This window comes from Oryctolagus cuniculus, chromosome 4 (assembly GCF_964237555.1).
Source record: "Oryctolagus cuniculus chromosome 4, mOryCun1.1, whole genome shotgun sequence".
In the NCBI taxonomy this organism is placed as follows: domain Eukaryota; kingdom Metazoa; phylum Chordata; class Mammalia; order Lagomorpha; family Leporidae; genus Oryctolagus; species Oryctolagus cuniculus.
The window spans coordinates 80,244,275-80,262,411 of record NC_091435.1 but is presented as its reverse complement, the minus strand read 5'-3'; the positions used below and the strand labels follow the sequence as shown (position 1 = coordinate 80,262,411).

Below are 18,137 nucleotides of genomic sequence, written 5' to 3'. Positions count from 1 at the left end.
ACTGGGTTCTAGTCCCAGTCGGGGTGCCGGATTCTGTCCCGGTTGCCCCTCTTCCAGGCCAGCTCTCTGCTGTGGCCAGGGAGTGCAGTGGAGGATGGCCCAAGTGCTTGGGCCCTGCACCCCATGGGGGACCAGGATAAGTACCTGGCTCCTGCCCCGACCGCGGGGGCCACTGGCGGGTGTACCAATGGCAAAGGAAGACCTTTCTCTCTGTCTCTCTCTCTCACTGTCCACTCTGCCTGTCAAAGAGAAAAAGAAAAAGAAATACACCAATAGATGTGACCACACCTGAGAACCCTAAGGGCAGCCCTGAGGTGCTACAGGATTCTAGAAAAATACCTACCTGGGGCTGGCGCAGTGGCACAGTGGGTAAAGCCACCACCTGCAGTGCCGGCATCCTGGCATCCCATATAGGTGTCAGTTTGAGTCCTGGCTGCTCCACGTATGATCCAGCTCCCTGCTTATATGCCTGGGAAAGCAGTGGAAGATGGTCCAAGTCCTTGAATCCCTACACCCTCATGGGAGACCCAAAAGAAGATCCTGGCTCCTGGCTTCGGATCAGCCCAGCTCTGGCCATTGTGGTCACTTAGGGAGTGAGCCAGCACGTAGTAGATCTCTCTCAGTCTCTCAGCCTCTACCTCTCTGTAACTCTGCCTTTCAAATCATAAATAAATCTTTTTTAAAAAAGAAAGAAAAGAAAAATGCCTACCTTTCTATCCAACACCACCATCAACATGGTACAGAGAAAAGGGGTGAGCAGATGAAAACACAACACTACCCAGTGTGAGTGTCTAGCTAGGAGAGCCAGGTGCAGAGGTTCTATCTTCTCACAGTTGGCACTGAGCCAGCTGGGAATCTGCATATCTATTTGCTCCCTGCTGATGGTACCCAGATGGCCAGAGACCAGGCAAAGGCCGGGAGTCAGAAAAAGGGGTTGCTATGTACAGGGATTTTGACCTCATAGGAAAATAATGACAACATGAATTTTAGAGCTGGGTATCAGCACAATACTCCAAAAAGCAAAATAGATCTAGCCAAACCTTTGCCAATACCCATAAAGGTATCAGACCAGATCAGCTCCCATGAAGCAAAAGCCAAGGGAATCCAACCATGGCATCTTGATTCGAAACACCATTCATTCTTCCCTGCCACTACCACCACAAGTTCATGTGAGCATCTCTACGTTTCCAGACCCCACTCTAAAGTGATGTGGGGGAACAGGAGAAAAATCCAAGCTGACAAATTCACCTAAAACTAAAATGTTGTCATCTAAAAGTGGCTAATCCAGAAAAGAAAAACACCAATATACCATAAACCAGCAAAATTTGGGGTCCTTACCAAATGGATTAGCTCCACTTTAGAAAAATCTTAAAAGCTGCATTTTCTTTGCACATCTGGATAATAAGAAGTAAGTGTACAAATGAACTGCACTGCCACTCATCAAAGGAAACCCTCAGCCATTCTGGGCATTTAGACAAGCTGCTCTTCCACTCTCTCGCAGGTCTCTTCCAAAAGCAAATGGAACATATCAGGAACCATTTCACTCCATCCCCAGTGCTGCCGATTTCCTACCAGACACGAAAAAATGCACCATCCTCAAGTGCAATATGGGCTGTCACTCCCCTCTGAGTGCTCCAGCTCAGCTTTCAACCACACTCAAAACCGAAGGAGACCCCAGAGAAGCAGCTGACAAAATCCCTTTTCATTTAGTCAGCAATTTTGTTTTTCTAAAGCGTTTTCTTTCTATCATATCACTTTATCTTATGCTATTCCTCTGAGGTATGGCAGGGCAAGTATGTCTACCTCTTTCTTCAGATGGGGAAAGAGAAGCCCCATCTGCAAAAACACGTACAGTAACTGGCTTGGCCAAGTCACAGAGCTTTTTGGTTTTAGGTAGAATTGGAAACCAAGGTCTTCTGAATCACATCCTCGGGTTCTTCTAGCCAAGCACACTCTATGCCTTTTACACACACAGCTTAAAGCATTTCCACACATAACTGTGCTGTCAGACTAACTTATGCACCAGCCCACAGAACACCTGTGGATTTGGGGGCTAATTGTGACTGAAAATCTGGCTCCAAATTCACTTAAAGGTGAACCAAAAGTGGCCTCTACATTTATGTAAATGCACTCACAAATATGCCCTTAAACTTTCATTGCATAGAAGTTATCCTTCAGAGAGCAGAGATTGGCTTTTCTCCATCTCTCCTGAGGATCAAAACAGAGGAAACATCCTGAACCCAGAGTTGTCCCACAGTCACCATTGAAAAGGTTCAAAGAAATGAATGGCCCTTCTTGCTAATATTTGGACCAAATAACATTCAAGAACAAACACTGGTCCACAGAAAATCTGGGTCTATCACTAGGGGAATGGTTGGATAAAATATAGCACATCCACATGACAGGATGTAACACAACTCTCAAAACAAATGAGGTAGAGCTATATATACTGACAAAGAGAAATGTCCAAGATTAAAAAGTGATAAAAGCGAGTTGCAGAATAACAGATATAGCATGATTCTCTTCTTGTTAAACAAAATAGGAAAGTTACGCAGTTGTATGAAAGTGTACTTGTATACACAAAAGGTATATATATCTAATGTATTTATCTGAACATGAGAGGGGAAGAAAGAATATTCACTTTTGATCATACATACTGAACTTCTGTTCTGTGTAAAGATTTTCTACAAGCGTCAATGTCCTCACCCTTGTAAGTAACCAGTGGATCTTACGTCTTCTACATTATACCCACATAAAGGTTAATCAGCTGACTTTGCCAATATGCAAGTCTTACTTTGCTCAAAAGATATATGAATACTAGTATATTATACATTTAAATTAACTGGAAAACATGGCTTCATTTAGAAAAAACTTTACCCACACCCCATTTGTTTTTTTACCTTAACTCAATAATCAAAAAGCAAACAATGGATCAAGAGATTTGGTACACGTAGGACTAAAGATGAAATGAAATAACTCAAATCAGCAAACAGAAGTTCTCTCTGGGTAATATAGATACAATGCCTTTTCCTTCCTTGACAATTCAGTATATTTTCCAAGGGCTTTATGATAAACCAGCATTACAATAATTCTTTATAATAAAAATCAATATGAAATTAAATACTCCTTTTTATTATGTATGTATTTATTTGAATGACAGAGTCATAGAAAGGGAGGGACAGGGAGAGATCTTCCACCCACTGGTTCACTCCCCTCCCCAGATGACCAGAATGGCCAGTGGTAGGCCAAGCTGAAGTCAGGAGCTTCACCTGGGTCTCCCACGTGGGTGAAGGATTTGACCATTTTCTACTGCTTTCCCAGGTGCATTAGCAGGGAACTGGATCAGAAGTGAAGAAGCCAGGACACAAACCAGTACCCATACAGGATGCCAGCATAACAGGCAGTGGCTTAACCTGCTACATCACAATGTCAGCCCCAAAAAGCAAATGTTCTATAAAGATATACATAAAATTGAATTTGTCTAAATGATGATTCCTTGGTTTATCACTTATTTAAATTACCTTTTAACATCTAGACAATAAACACATATTAAATGAGCCTAGGAATGAATGAAAATCCCTTTCTGATTGACCTCCAATAGCCTTTTTTTCTCCCTTAAACTCTTCAAAGACAAGACCATTTTTACTAACACTCTTGGTATCTGGTACAACATTAGGCACATGGCAGACACTCAATATTGATGTGATGGACAATTTGCATCTTTGAACTTTCCTATTTGGGTTTTTCTAAAGTAAGAGTACATCTTTATTTGCTTTTCCAGTGCCTATGAGATATGTGAATATTTACAAGTAGATTTCATAAAGCTGTGGAAAAATAGAATTAAAAGGCTTTGCAAAATTTTCATAAACTTTAAGACCCTACATATAAGCAAATGAGAACAGGAGTCTCTTTGAATTAATCCAGACTCAACAGATAGCTATATTTCACAGTCAATGTTGACCTCATAAGTTATTTTATTTAAGGTATAATTGCCTATCTACAAACAATGATTCATTCCCTTAGTACAGTGTTTCATTATAAAACTCCCAAATGGCCTTACACCAATAAGTAGTTCTTATTACAAAGAGAAAATATATATGAACAATAAATATTAACCAAGTAAGTATTATCTGTAAGGCACTGAACTGGTGTTGAAGATAATGAAGACAAGTCCAAAGCAAAGCCTATTGACTTTAACTTCACTTGAGCCTCCAGGGCTGAGCAAGATGCAGAACCCAACGCCCAGCATTCTAGACGCATTTTAACTCAACTAGACAGATTTCTTTTATGTAATTCTCACTTACTCTCCAGAAATGGATCTGGTCCATCTTCTATCTTCTCAGGCTCCCAGCATCTCTCAGTGCTTGCAGATGATATTGGCTCCCATTCACTAAGATGACTGTGGTCAGCTTAATAAAAGCTCTAGCATCTGACCTGGAAACCACATGGTCTTTTCACACAGCCACAGAAGAACTGACCACCCATCCCAGAGGTAGGTAATCTCTTTGCCTGGGAATTTCACCTTTTCCTGACTTCTGAGGAAGCTGGTATTCTACTCACTCACATTATCCTCTTCCTAACCCTTCCAGTCTCTATCATTGTCTCCTCTTATGACTTTTTTCAAACATTCAAAGATGTTCCTTTCTCTGGGAAAGTGGGGTACAATAATCTCACTGACAAGCTTTTAAATTTTTTTAATTTATTTATTTGAGAGGCAGAGTGGCCCAGAGAGAGGAGAGACAAAGAGAGATTTCTCCATCTGCTGATTCACTCCCCCAGATGGCCCCAACAGCCAGGGACAAGAAGTCTAAAATCCATGCATAAAATTACACATATAAATCTACAACTCACTGAAATTTCCCAAACAGAACACACCTAGTATCAAGAAAGGGAACACTAGCAGTATCTTTAAAATGTCCTTTTGATTACCATTTTATTTTTCTCCTTACTTTCATTACCAAACTTCCTGAACAGTGATTTATACGCCATGACTTCGTTTTCAGTCACCACCTTCACATTCATTTCAGCATCTTTCTTTAATAAATCCTCTCTACACCTAGCCATGTGGGGTTGTTCATTCTCCCCCCACACTCTCATTGAACAGTGACAAGCCTCTTCATGCTACACTGCAGTCACCTACTTATGGGTCAGCAAACCCACTAGATGGTCACTCTCCTGTGGGAAAGATTATTTCTAGTTTGTCTGTGTGCTCGAGTGTCTAGAACTTAGGTACACAACTTCTGTTTCACATTTGAATGAGTGTAAAAGTAAATGGAAAAAAAATCACTCACTGGAATCCAGTCCTCTGCTAAAATTAGTTAGTTCTTTGTCTGGGTCCCATCAAAAGTAAGGCTACTTGGCTATCAACACTTGGTGGTGAGATCGCAAAGAATTACTAGAACTTGTATTATTCCAATACATAGTTAAGCATCTCTTTGCATCCAAGTATCTGAGAATGCTATGTGCCACTGTACTAGAGCTAAGAAAAGAGATTTAAAATTTTGATATTACTACCAATGGTATTCTGTCCTTTCTCGCTGCCATATTCCCAATGTGGAGTCCTGCCAACTTTTTCCACAATTGTTTCTGGAGCAACTCTTCCCTTTCCCCATAACCTCCTTTCGAGGACAGTAAGCAGGCAGAACAGGAATCCCCCAGGAGCCCCAGACCCCTCCTTCTAGCCCCTTTTTGTCATATCCAATTAGCCATCTGTCATTCTCCCAGGTCTCCTTCTAGGCCCACTATCCAGCTGGCAACTCAACCCTCCCCCATAGATGCCCATTGTCTCCAGGCTGCAGGGTAAGAATGTAACAGGTGCAGATTTTAGCCATATCCTTAGTCCCTGCCTATTATGCCCTGGAATAGATGTATCTGCAAGTTTAAAAATCATACCCTACCTATTCTGTAATGTGAAAAAGAGAGGAAGGAGTGAGGAAAAAAAACCTATTTAAGCATCATAATTTTCATAATTTATAAAATAAAGGGATTCACTATTAATACAATCATAATGTCACATATGTAATAATATAACTCTATTATATTACTAGTAATATCATTCAATTGCTGTTACTATTTATAATATGAATATAACTATAACCATAACAAACAACCAACATATCTACAAACATCAAGAATCCTGAGAGGCAAGAATACTTTTCACCCATTTTACAGAATGAAAAACTAAAGCTTGGAGAGGTTGTAACTTGCTCCATCACACTGCCAGTAAATTCCCACTGTGCTCTAGAGAAGATAGGCCCAGTCCCCACAGCCCATTCTTTCATAGCAGCAGCCTCCAAAATCCTGCTCTCAACCCCTCTATGTTGTGTGAGGCCCTGGAAAAGCTTTGCATGAAACGGGGTTTTTCACTTGATGACAGTTCTGGGGTTGTCCCCAAAACAAAGGGTGGAAGGAGAGCTTTGGGGCCAGCAGAAAGAGGGTTACATCCTCCCTCTTGTGTTTAGGGCCCCTCTCTCTGGAAAAGAATAGGCAAAAGCTCTCCCATAATCCCTAGTCTGCTTCCACTTTCTTCTAGGGTTTCCAGGGCATTAAAGATATCAGAAATTCATAATGAGATCCTATCCCATCAAAGGCTGCGCAAGGCCCTCATACCACTCTCTGGAAGGGTGAGGAGTAGGAACCCAGGTACTGCTTTGCTGTTAAAGGGTGAGCTATAAGAGTACAGAGCTTATCGTCCCTAGAGCAGAAGGAGGTGAGAATTTCCTAGGAGGGGCCCAGGCAGAGAATCATAAAATCTTAGAACAGGGACTTACTAGTTCCTTGACTGTGCGAGTTCTATCCCCTGGTACCTAAATGGCAAGGCACGGACCTCTCCTCAGAAAGCTATCCAGACACTTTCCAGTTTCAGTCCCCCTTCCTCTTTCCTCCCCCTCACTGCCTCCCTCACTTGCCTTTCTGATTCATACTTCGTAGGAGGTGATTCTGTAGACCCCACCACAGCCCAGAGCAGTTCCACTTCAGCCTGTAAAAGGAAGCTACCAGCATTTCAAAAAGGAGTGCTAATTTTGAATGGCCCAGCTTTGCTTCCCAGCCTCTCTGTCCATCCAAGGGCCTCCTTGGGGCCATACCAACCCAGCCCACTCATTTCTTATCTGTCCTCATCTTGTATTACCCTCCCCAAGCATGGCACTACCAGTTCTGAGTCTTCTAGCCAGATGACATGCTCTCTACTAGACCTGTCAATCAAGTACATTGAACCCTCAGGTCCTTACCAACTACTTCACTAAGGTCCACGTTCCTCTAGTCTCCAAGAAAGAAGCATCCTCCCCTGGCTCAAGGCTGACTCATCAGCTTATCTTGAGACTCACTGCCCCAGACTCTTCCAGGACCTTCCTCCATCAATTACTCCTCTCTTTCCTAAATATCCTTTCTCTTTCTTGTGCCTGCTTGCGCTTATTCCCCACTCCTAGGTATTCTCATATCTTCCCTACCCAAAAAAAATACCTTCCCACTACTCTGTTCCCCATCTCCAACTCCCTTACTATTTTTAATTTCCCCTGCACAGCCAAACCTTTTCAAAGAGTCATCTATATGCACTCCCACCACTTCCTCCCCATCCACTCACTCCTCAATTCTCCAGCAATTTGAATTCCACCTCCCATGTTCAAGTACTTTAAACTGCCGTTTGAAAGGTTACCAACGATCTTCCAGTTTCCAGAACCAACGGCATTTGCTCAGTCCCCATCTCCCTCTACCTTCTGCAGCACTAGACATGCTGACCACCTGTTTTTCTCCGCACACTGCTGTCTCCTGGTTCTCCTCCAGCCCTTCACTTAAACCTACAGTTCTGTCCTTGGCCCTCTGCCCTTAAGTCTATATAGGTTTTTCATTTATTATCTCATCTATTCTGATAGCTCCAGCCATAACTTCTTTCAGATACCTCCCAAATCTATATATCCGGCTCTGGCCTACCTCCAACGCTCCAGACTCCCTCTGCTATCCGCCTACTGAATCAACACCTCCCTTAGCTTTTTCACTGACACCTGAAAAGCAACATGTCCCAAAGCAAAGTCTCCAAGTCTTTCCTCTCCTCCTGCCTCCCCACAGCTGCTGTTCCTCCTCCCAATTCCTGATTTTCATTAAAGGTACCTCCATCCTCCCAGCAGGTTAGGCTCTAAACTTTGGAATAATCTTGGATTCCTACCTCTTCCTTGAAACTTCTGAATTCAGATCACTATGTACTATAGACTTGATCTCCACAAGCTCCCTCATATCCATCACTTCCTCTCCATTTCTACTGTGGCAACTCAGGTTCAAACTCCCCTGGCTTATGGCAGTGGTCTTCTAATCTGTCCATGGTCAGCAGTCCCTCCCCAACTCCAGCTGACCCTTCACAGGGCTGCCAGATTTATCCTCATGATCATGTCACTGCTCTATTTAGAAACTTTTAGCAGTTCCCCAAAGCCAGTTGCAGAAAGACTAAATTCATTGGCCTTCCATTCAAAGCCTTCATGATGTAGGAGCTGGGTAAATGTTTGATAAATGAAGAAATCAGTCAAGCTGACCCCCACCCCCTCCTGAGTCTCATCTCCCATTAATCCTCCAACTCCATCCTCTGATTCACACAAACTGGACAGTTTACTGCCTCCAAACATGCCATGAATGTTCATACCTCCATCTAACACTATTCCAACCTGGGAACACAACATTTTGTGTCTTTTCCATCCAAATCCTATCCATCCTTCAAATCCCCACTCCAGGGGAAGTAACCACTCCCTTAAGGGGAACACTTATGAACCCCTTTTCATCTTCTGCTTGCATCCATGTTCTCTACTCATGTCCAGCCCCCTTTTAATAATGCCATGGGTAGAAGGAGGAGACAATACTAATTCTCCAACAGCTTCTACTTTACTTTCCTGAATTAATTCCTCTGTCTTCCCAGCTGATTCTTTCTGTTCCCTCACATCTTGGCAGACACGATTTCAAGCAGCTCTATTGATCCAACAGCTCTGTGGCTGTCAGTCATTTCCTAGTTATTTTGCTGCCAGTCATTCAGGCACAAAGGAGTGGCAGAATGAGTCCGAACTGAATGCAGAGAAGGAGCAGGAAGGCGCACTCCCCTGCACCCACCTGAGGCTCATTGGAAGGAAGAACTCCATTCTGGTCAAGCAACTCCAGATAGCACCAGGCCATGTAGACCAGCTTGGGATATAGTGGGGGAGGGCTGGCATTTTTATACTTCTGTGAAGGAGGAGAGAACTGGAGTGCTCTGACCTGTTGTAAGAGGGGACCCCATTTGGTGCTGGGGCACCAAAATGAGGACTGCATCTCTTCCTGGACTGGAAAGGTCCCATGAAGGTTAGGTTAAATAAGATAATACTTGTCAGAAGAGACACTTAGAGTAACAGAATGTTCTATTTGGAAGGAACTATCTACATATATTTGGACAGTACTAAAAACTTACAAAGATTTTTTACATACGGTGTCTTATTTGAGTCTCTCCACAGCTCTATAAGGGAAGGGGGTGCAGTGAGACTATTATCCTTATCTTATTTGTTAAAGTTGCTTATCCAAATCATTCCTGGAAAGCACAGAGAAGTGTCCATCTCATTCTCTTGCCTGATCTCCTCAGTCTCCTTCACAGACTTTTTCTCCTCCTTCTAAACCCAAGTGCTCCCTGAGGGGGTATATTTATATCCATTTCCCTTCCTGCTCTATATTCTTTCTTTTAATGGTTTCCTACACTCCTATAGCACAGTATATTACCTCAGTAGTGAATCAAACACATGATTAAATGAATGGCAGAAAGCTGAGACCCAAATCCCAACCTTCTACACTCAGGTCCCTTGACTTTACCATAATGCCTCTCTGCCTCCTTCTCCCATCCATGTCAAAATCCCTGCCCTGCACCCCTTCCACAGATCAACAGCCTCTATGCCAACACCTTCACTTAATAATGAAGCAGAAACAACAGGGATGACTAGGATTCCTTGCGCTCCTACTGTGTGTTGAAGACCACTAGAGACTTCATACACATTTTTTTCTCACATGCTGGAAAACAAGCTTTATGAGTCCCATTTTGCAGAAGACTGAGGATGAGAGATCCTATTCCTAGTTAGTGTTGAGCCTATCTGATCCAAAACCCATAATCTTTTGGCTATAGAAAGATTTCTCAATCTTGCCACTATTGGCACTTTGGGACTTTGTTGTCCTGTGCATGGTAAGATGTTTAGCATCACCATTTACCTCTACCCACTAGATGCCAGTAACAACACCCACCCCCCTGCACCCAGTTATGACAAACAAAAAATGTCTGCAGACATTGCCAAATGTTCTCTGGGCAGGAGCAATTCTTGAGAACACTGGGCTATATCATACTACCTACCTCCAAAAGCAAACTGTCAAGTATCAGAACCAGAAAAATTTTTGAAAAGTAAAAGTGCTCATCCTCCAACATCTAAGAAGGACCCTAACTCACATTTTCTAAAGTTTTATTGATATTTACAGTCAGCAAGATTTTTCTTATTGCTCACCTAATTTCTTTCTGTAGTTTGTTTTTTATAACAGTTCATCATGCAAAGGGTTATCAAATATAATGGGCAGAATGTGCCAATAATAAAGTTAATAATGACTGGTAACACAAGGATGAAGCAAAACCTCCCAAATCTTAGAAAGGTAGACCTGGATGGATGCCACTGATATGTTCTAAAACATATGAATGCAGAAAAGCCTATATAAATCAAATGTCAGATACGCCTCTCTAGAACCACAAAGTACACTCAATACCCACCCCCAAGATCCTGGAAATTGGTTGAACCAAAAACACATTTAATGATGGGTGGAAGTAGAGAGGAATCAAGAAGGAACAACAAACACTGAATTAAGTATCATGTACTGGAACATCAAGCACAATGTCAAAAAGACATGTTTTTCCTTTGCTGCAAAAAAGAGCTCATGAGGTACCCGGCAGTGCATAGACTGGGTGGTGATATTTACTCAAAGAATTGCACGCATAGATTGTTATTCCAAAATATCTCTCCTCTCTATGATTTGTACATGACAATAGTTTCAATTATCCTGTCTAGGTGGGATGGGAGTCACTATTTGAAAGAAAATCCAAGGAATCATACAATGAATACACGCATACCATCACCTAGATTCAACAACTGCTTATGTTTTGCTTGTTTGCTTTATCTATATTGGGAATATTTTTGATGAATCATAACCTTTTTAATGTTTGTTATTTATTTTCATCTACTTGAAAGGCAAAGAGATGGAGAGAGATCAACTTTTCATCCAGCGATTCACTCTCTAACAGCCAGGACTGGGCCACGCCAAAGCCAGGAGCCTAGAACACCATCCTGGCCAGGCAGGGTCAAATCATATATTGTCTCCCAGAATACTTCAGAAGGGAGCTGGAAAAGAAGCAGAGAAGCCAAGAGTTGAACTGGCACTCTGACATGGTATGTGAGGATCCCATGCAGTGGTTCAACCCTCTGCGCCACAATGCCTACCCTGAATCACAATCTTTTTAAAAGTCCTTGTCCTTACCTACAAAGACCAAATAACTTCAATGGGGGAGACAAGTCCTACATATACAAAAGGGCTAAATAAAAATATAATACCACTAATGAAGTGAGAAAATGAATAAAGTGAGTGGGCTATTTAAATTTTTGTTTATTTATTTGAGAGGCAGAGAGACCGAAGGAGAGGACAGAGAAATGGTGTGACAGTTCTCATCTCTGGCTCACTTCCCAAAACACCTACAATGGCTGGGGTTGGGCACGGCCAAAACTAGGAATCCAATCTGGTTCTCCGATGTGGGCATCCCAACTGCATCTGAACTTTTAGGCTAAAGGTTCATCACCAGTGAGTGCTTTAGACTTGGTCTTGGTAGGCTCTGAAAGCTCCCAAAAGAAGGTAGGCTTGAGTCCTCAAGAATAGTTGGATTTGGAGCATGGTGGTGCAAAGGCAGATGATTCAAGAAGAATATAAGTCAATGTGTCCTTGGACGGTGAGAAGAGCAGTGTGCCTGGGGCTGAGCTGTGGAGGATAGACTTGATGCTAAAGGCATCAGGAAGTCCCTCTAGATTCATAAAGCAAGTAGTGATGTGATGAAAGTAGTGTGTTGGAAGTATAATCTTCCTACATGTACAATATGGAGTAGAGATTTCAAGGGAGAATGAGGGCCAGGAAAGGAGTCTATGTTGAGACAGTGGCAGGACACTGAGGATGAACACAAGGGCTAGCTGTGAAAGATAAAACAGGGTTTGTGAGAGAGAGGTTCCTCACAGACAATACACATGAAATATCATGACTAGAAGAGAATAGATGCAACCTACAGAATTTAAAAAGTTGAGCTGGAAAGACATACAGAATGGAGTTTGAGCTTGGCCAAAGCCCAAGAAACAGCTAACATTCCAGTTGAACATGCCTGGATTCATAGGACCAAACTCACCAGAAAGACAGTAGTAGTTCTCGCCGCATCAATCTCTTTTTACTTACCTTCTTGATATTCTTTTCCTTTGAGTCTAAAGAAAGAAGTTTCTCCTCTGCTCACCGAAGCTAAGCTGTTACTTTTGTTAGGAAACCCACTGTTATCTCACCTTTTCAGGTATCTAAGAAAAATCACCCTAGTACCTTCACTTTTCCCCCTCCACAAGTTTTCTTCCTGTCACCTCCAAAGCTGCTCTAACTCTGTCAAAAACAAGAACAGAAACTCCTTTCCTTGATTCTAACACCCCTTTTGGCTAGCACACCCTTCTTTCTCCTTTCACTGATAAGCTTTTCAAGTAACTGATTCCCACTCACCAACCCAAATCCCTACTCTTAATGCCTCTTCTAATGCTGTGATTCCAGGCGCTCACAGGGATCTTCTTCACAGATGCCCTAGGACTCCTCCTGCTCAACCTGTTTGCAGCCTATCATCACAACAGAGCCCACACTCACTCGCTGGGTTCCTCAGGAGCAAGTCCCCATTGCTATCACTTCTAAAATAGGAGTCCTCCTCCCAAAATCTAACTTTAGTCCTTCCCCTTCTTCCTCTAGAGCTGATCCACTCATGAAGCCTCAGCTTCTTTCAGCTTTCCGAGTCAGCGTCGCCAGCCCTCACTCCCTGCCCTTGCTCCTATCTTGAGTTCCATACTTCCAACTCCTGACAAATCAACTATAGCTGGATGTCCCTGGGTTGCCTCCAATTCTTCATGTCCGAAGCTAACATCATTACCTGCTTTGTCAAACCAGCTCCCATCCTCAATCAGATCACATCAGTCAGTAAGAATATTATCAGTCTTCTAGGGGCTCAACCCAGCTACTTTAGTTTCCTGGTGGGCTTCATTGTCTTACCCCCTATAACTAGTATGTCAGCAAATCCCAAAATTTCTACATCTAAAGAGCCCTCTCAGAGTTTCTGCCACCAATCAGACCAAGCCCCCTCCTCCTCAGCTCTAGATCTCTTTTGCATCTTCTCAGACTCCAATGTTATTTCTTCCTCCACAATTTACCAATCATACTACCCCCAGATTACCCCTTCCAAACACCACTTTCTTCATAATGTGCCCTTGTTCAAGAGTCTATCATGACTCCCTACTGACCCCAAATGAAATCCAAATTCCTCTTTTGGGCTTTCCAGACTCTCCCTGTTTTTCCCTACACTTATCCATCCCTGTTTCCCATTCCTCACTAACCTACACCTTCCCCTCTGTCACCCCATGCTGCTCAGTGCCCCAAAACCCACCCTTCAAGGACCATTCCAGGTTTCATTTCCTTTACAGTTTTGTCAACTTTTTAACTCATGGAACTATATTGCTTAGCAATTACTTAATCTCTAATTGAACAGTAATCGTTCATTTTCTAAAAGTTCTTTTAGAGCAGGGACCACTTTGAATATTTCTTTTGTATTCCACAGCACCCTGGACAGCAGAAGTGTCTTAGTAGGGGATGAAAGATCATTCTTAATTGGTCAATTGGTTTCTAGTCCCAGTTCTGAATTCCCTTATCCCCCCTCCTCAACCTTATAATCATGATCAATAAAATTATCATAACATACTTTCTCAGGCTTAGAACAGAAAAATTCCCAGAAAGATGATCTGAAGTCTGCCAATCTATAAGAACAGTGATTGGGTGTGTGAGTGTGTCTGTAATGAGGTGAATTCAGGAAGTGAGATTTAGAAAACCTAGCTTAATCACTTGGTCAAGAAAACTGAAATGCCAAATAATCAGAAGAGTACAAGTGAGGAAGCAGAATGACAGAATCATTTGAAATATGCCTAATTAGAGGCACAGTTAGCCAGAGTTTGACAAAGCAATTGCCCATCTGACTTCTATGCATGCAAGACTTTCCACCAGAAAGAAGGAACTAAGCCTGGTGCTAGAGACTTTGAAACTTTGTTTGACGCCTTCCCAATTGTTCAGCTGAATAAATTTATAATCTACTCATCCTACCAAGCCTACTGTTATGTTCCACAGAGATGGGGAATTAGAAGGAGGAAGGTTCAAAAACATGGCTCATCCAGGCTTAGGAATCCCCAGCAAGAGCCTAGGCTAGAGATTGAAATTAAGATGAGCATCAGGAAACAGCAGAGAGCCAAGCAGAGAACACGGGACCCCACAGGGTAGGTGGTGGTCATTCCAAGGTTTATGCATTGAAGATTTCACTTTTATCTGGGTCTAAGTGCACACCAGTACTGTCCTTCCCCTGAGCCCCAACAGGGCAGCCCAAGCAGAAGGAGAATATCCCCAGAAGGAAGGAGTTCCACAGGAGACTGAACCCATCTGCTGCTTACTTTGTGACTTGAGCCAGGGTTAGACAATATATGCCAAAGGTTGCATTTTGAAAGGGAAAAGGAGACATTGGGACATTGAAGGCTATTAACATATTAACACTGTGGGAATTTCTTTGTCCGAAATAAGCAAACCTCCAGAAACCAAGCCCTACTCCAGGGACCTGGGACAGAGAATGGATGGCACCTAGTGTTTGGATGGTAGGGGAAAAAAAATAAGAAGTAGACACCAAAGGATGAGCTGGGATCCAGAAAAGGAAGGTAGGAAAGCTCATACTTTAAGACTCTTTCCTCCAGAGCTAAGAAAACACAGACTTTTGCCTCAGCTGAGAAGCAAGGGGGGCAGGGCTGGCCAGCTGGGTCCTCCTGCTGTGTTCTTGGGGTATCACTTTGCTCCCAGAACCTCTTGCCTAGATTCCAGTTTATAAACTCTGATCAGGCACCTCTAGAATTCATGCTTTGGATGCTGGGCAGTGAGTGTGTATGTGTGTGTGTGAGAGAGAGAGAGAGAGAAAGAGAGAGAGAGAGAGAGGGGGAGAGAGAGAGAGAGAGAGAGAGAGAAAGGGTATATAAAATCCATGTCTGGGGAGAGGAAGGAGGGTGGCTGGGAAGGTTGAGTGGGGGGGAAGCAGCACTGGAAGACAGAGCCCCCTCCCACTTCCCCAGGCCCTGGTGTCAGCTCCTGTCCTTCAGCCCTTTCCCTGTAGCTGAACTGGAGAATGAATATATGGGCCAATCCAGTCTTGATTTCCACAGCCACAGTCTCCTCAACAAAGCATCCCGCCTCCTTCCCTACAGATGACCTCCAGTGCTAGGCAGCCGGGTTAGGAAACAGATGGATGTGCAGAAAGCCTCCACAGCAAACCTGACCCCTGACCCCGCAGGTTCATGTCTTCTAACCCAACTTTTCCAAAAGGGAGGGCAGATGCCTGGGACCCTATAACTTATAGGGCTCCTTGGGACAAAGATTCCAGACAAAATGGTTCCAGACATGTGAGGAGATGCAGAGCTACACCTGTGGAGCTGGCAGAAGCCACAAGTACAGGGGAGGTGGGGACTCTTTGGACATTAGAGAAACAGGGGGGCCACAGGTGGCTGGAGACTGGAGGTGGTCAGGGTCTGTGCTGGGGAAGAGACCGTGTGGCCAGTGACCTGGAGGAGCTAGACCTGGGGCAAGGGAGGTGGCGGGGACAGCAAAGCGCTGACAGACTTCAGAGCTCTACACACCACGGCCGAGCAAAGACTTGGTGGGTGTGCGTGAGAGGGACGCTAACTCACTCTTCCAGGGAGGAGTGATTCCTATGAAAAGCTCATCCGTTCCCAGAACTAGAGAGGAGGAGGACGATGAGGAGGTCCGAGGCGCCCACCGCCCAAGTGCCGGGTCTGCCTCTCCAGCCCGAGCCGCCTGCTCCCTACTCGCGCCCGGCACGATCGTCCTCTGTCCGCCCCGCTCCTGACCGTCAGTCAGCCCGCAGCCGGTGCTTCCCCCGGGCTCCGGACCCGGCCGGGAGGAGGGCTGTTGGCCCAGCGCGGCTGGAGCCCCGCTGACAGGCACGGGGGGGGGGGGGGGGGGCAGGGAGGGGCCGGGACGCCGGTAGCACGAGCGGCGCGCTACAAAGTGATCCAACATCGCCCCATCCCCGCGCTCGCCAGAAGGCGGCTCGAGGGGACTGCCTCCCGCCTCCCCGCCACAGACTCCCGCAACTGGGGTGATCGCCGAGGGGCGCCGGCTCCCAGCCCCCACGCCCTCCCCAGATCGCAGGCAGCACTGCCGTAGCAACGCGAATCTCGGCAACTCCAGCCCCGACGACGAGGGGGCACTGCCCTCCACGCGCACGCCCCTGCAACAGCCCTCCTTCCCCAAACTTGTCCGACACGCCGCGTCCAGGCAGCAGCCCTCACCGCCGGCCGGCCGCCCGCGCCCTGCCCAGCTTACCTGTTCGGAAAAAGGCGTCCACGTCCGAGTCCGCTGCTCCTCCTTCCTCCGCTGCCCCCTCCGGGGGGTTCATGACTGGGGGCGGGCGTCCGCGGGCAGCTGCGGGCCGGCAGAGCCTGGGGCCGAGGGCTGCTCGGCGCCCGGTGGGCGGAGGGCGCTGGGCACAGCGGCCGCGGCCGCACAACCGGCGGCCGCGGGGCTTCGAGGGCGGGCGGCGGGCGGCGGGGCTGGGGCAGAGGACGCCAAGCCTCCCTCAGACGGAGGCACGCGGCGGGCTGGGGGCGCCTGCCGCCGGCTCCCCCATGGCACCCCTTCCCCCGGGCGCAGGGCGCTGGCCGCCTGCTGTGTGGCCGGGGCCGGGGCCCGGGGCCGGGGTCCAGGCTGCCTGGGCGCCCGCTGTCCCCCAGCAGCGGCAGCTGGCTCTCCTCCTCGCCCGTCCGCCTGTCTCTATTGTTCAGCCCTGCTCGGCTCTCTCCTCTTTATTTTTCCTCCTCCCTCCCACCCTCCCTGTCTCCCTACCTCCTCCCTCCCTCCCTCGTTCGCCTGCTCGCTCGCTAGCTCGCTGCCTCCCTCCCTCGCTCGCTCGCCCGCTCTCTGGCTCCCCCTCTGGCTCCCGCGGCCGCCGCCGCCGCCTCCCCGGCTCCTCCCCCGGCTCCCGCTCCCTCAGTCCTGACTAACAATGACCCGGGCAGCTCCGAGCTGAACTGCAGCTCCGGCGCGGGCCGGAGGAATCGCCGCTGGCCCCGGGCGGCGCCGACTCCTGGCTCCCGGCGGCCCCGCGCCGGCTCTCGGGGAGCCGAGCCCGAGCCGCGAGCTATTGTTCGGGGCTGCGCCAGGCCGGCTTCCTGAGCCCCGCAGGAAAAGCCCGGGCCGAGGAGGCGGCCAGGAGGGGGCGGGGCGGCCGGGCGCACGCCAGGCTCGCCGGGGCTGCTCCGCGGCCCGGCTCGGTGCGGTCCCTTCAGCGCCCGCCGCCGCCCCGCCCCGCGCCCAGGTGTGTGAGGGGCACCCCACGCCGCCTTCCCGCCGCCTTCAGACCGTCAGCGGGCTCCGCAAGCCGGGCTGCCCCGTCTCTAGAGGCTGGACTTCATTCCCCTCCTTCCTGACAAGTTCTCTCCTACCTCCTCGCCCTCCACAGCCTCTGGCATTTTTCCTCACCGTCGCTCGCTAGTTTCCCCCTTCTTTTGGCTTTGCCCTTCCTTCTGGCCTCTGGAGCGCCCCTTGAAGCGTCTCTGCCCGCCTCTGCCACTCTTTGTCGGCCGCCTCCTCTGGGGAGCCCCCCCTGCCTGTCTCTGCCTCCCTCTGTCACCCTCTTCTGTCTCTCATTTGTCTCTGTCCTGGCTCCGTACTTGGCCCGTATCTCACGCTCCCCTTGGACAGCTGTCAAAACTCCCTAATCCCCGGGGCCTTCTCTGTTTTGTTCTTCTCCTTCGTGTGAATGGAGAGATCCAGTTGGCGGAGGGAGG

At 46.8% G+C, this 18,137-nt stretch overlaps 1 protein-coding gene across 26 annotated transcripts in view; it reads right to left on the bottom strand.

The window, feature by feature from the left end:
- The window catches only part of KALRN (kalirin RhoGEF kinase), a 783,799-nt gene that overhangs the window by 710,336 nt on the left and 55,326 nt on the right, over positions 1-18,137 (bottom strand). For 3 of the 26 annotated variants that reach the window (XM_051859230.2, XM_051859244.2, XM_051859246.2), the window contains exon 1: positions 16,675-17,158. The exons of 22 other annotated variants lie outside the window; for them this stretch is intronic. In XM_051859230.2, coding sequence (XP_051715190.2) covers positions 16,675-16,747 — 73 coding nt within the window. In that variant the 5' untranslated portion in view covers positions 16,748-17,158. Of the gene's footprint in view, positions 1-16,674; positions 17,160-18,137 lie in introns of those variants that run through there. One more of the 26 variants, XM_051859226.2, reaches the window with a different exon arrangement.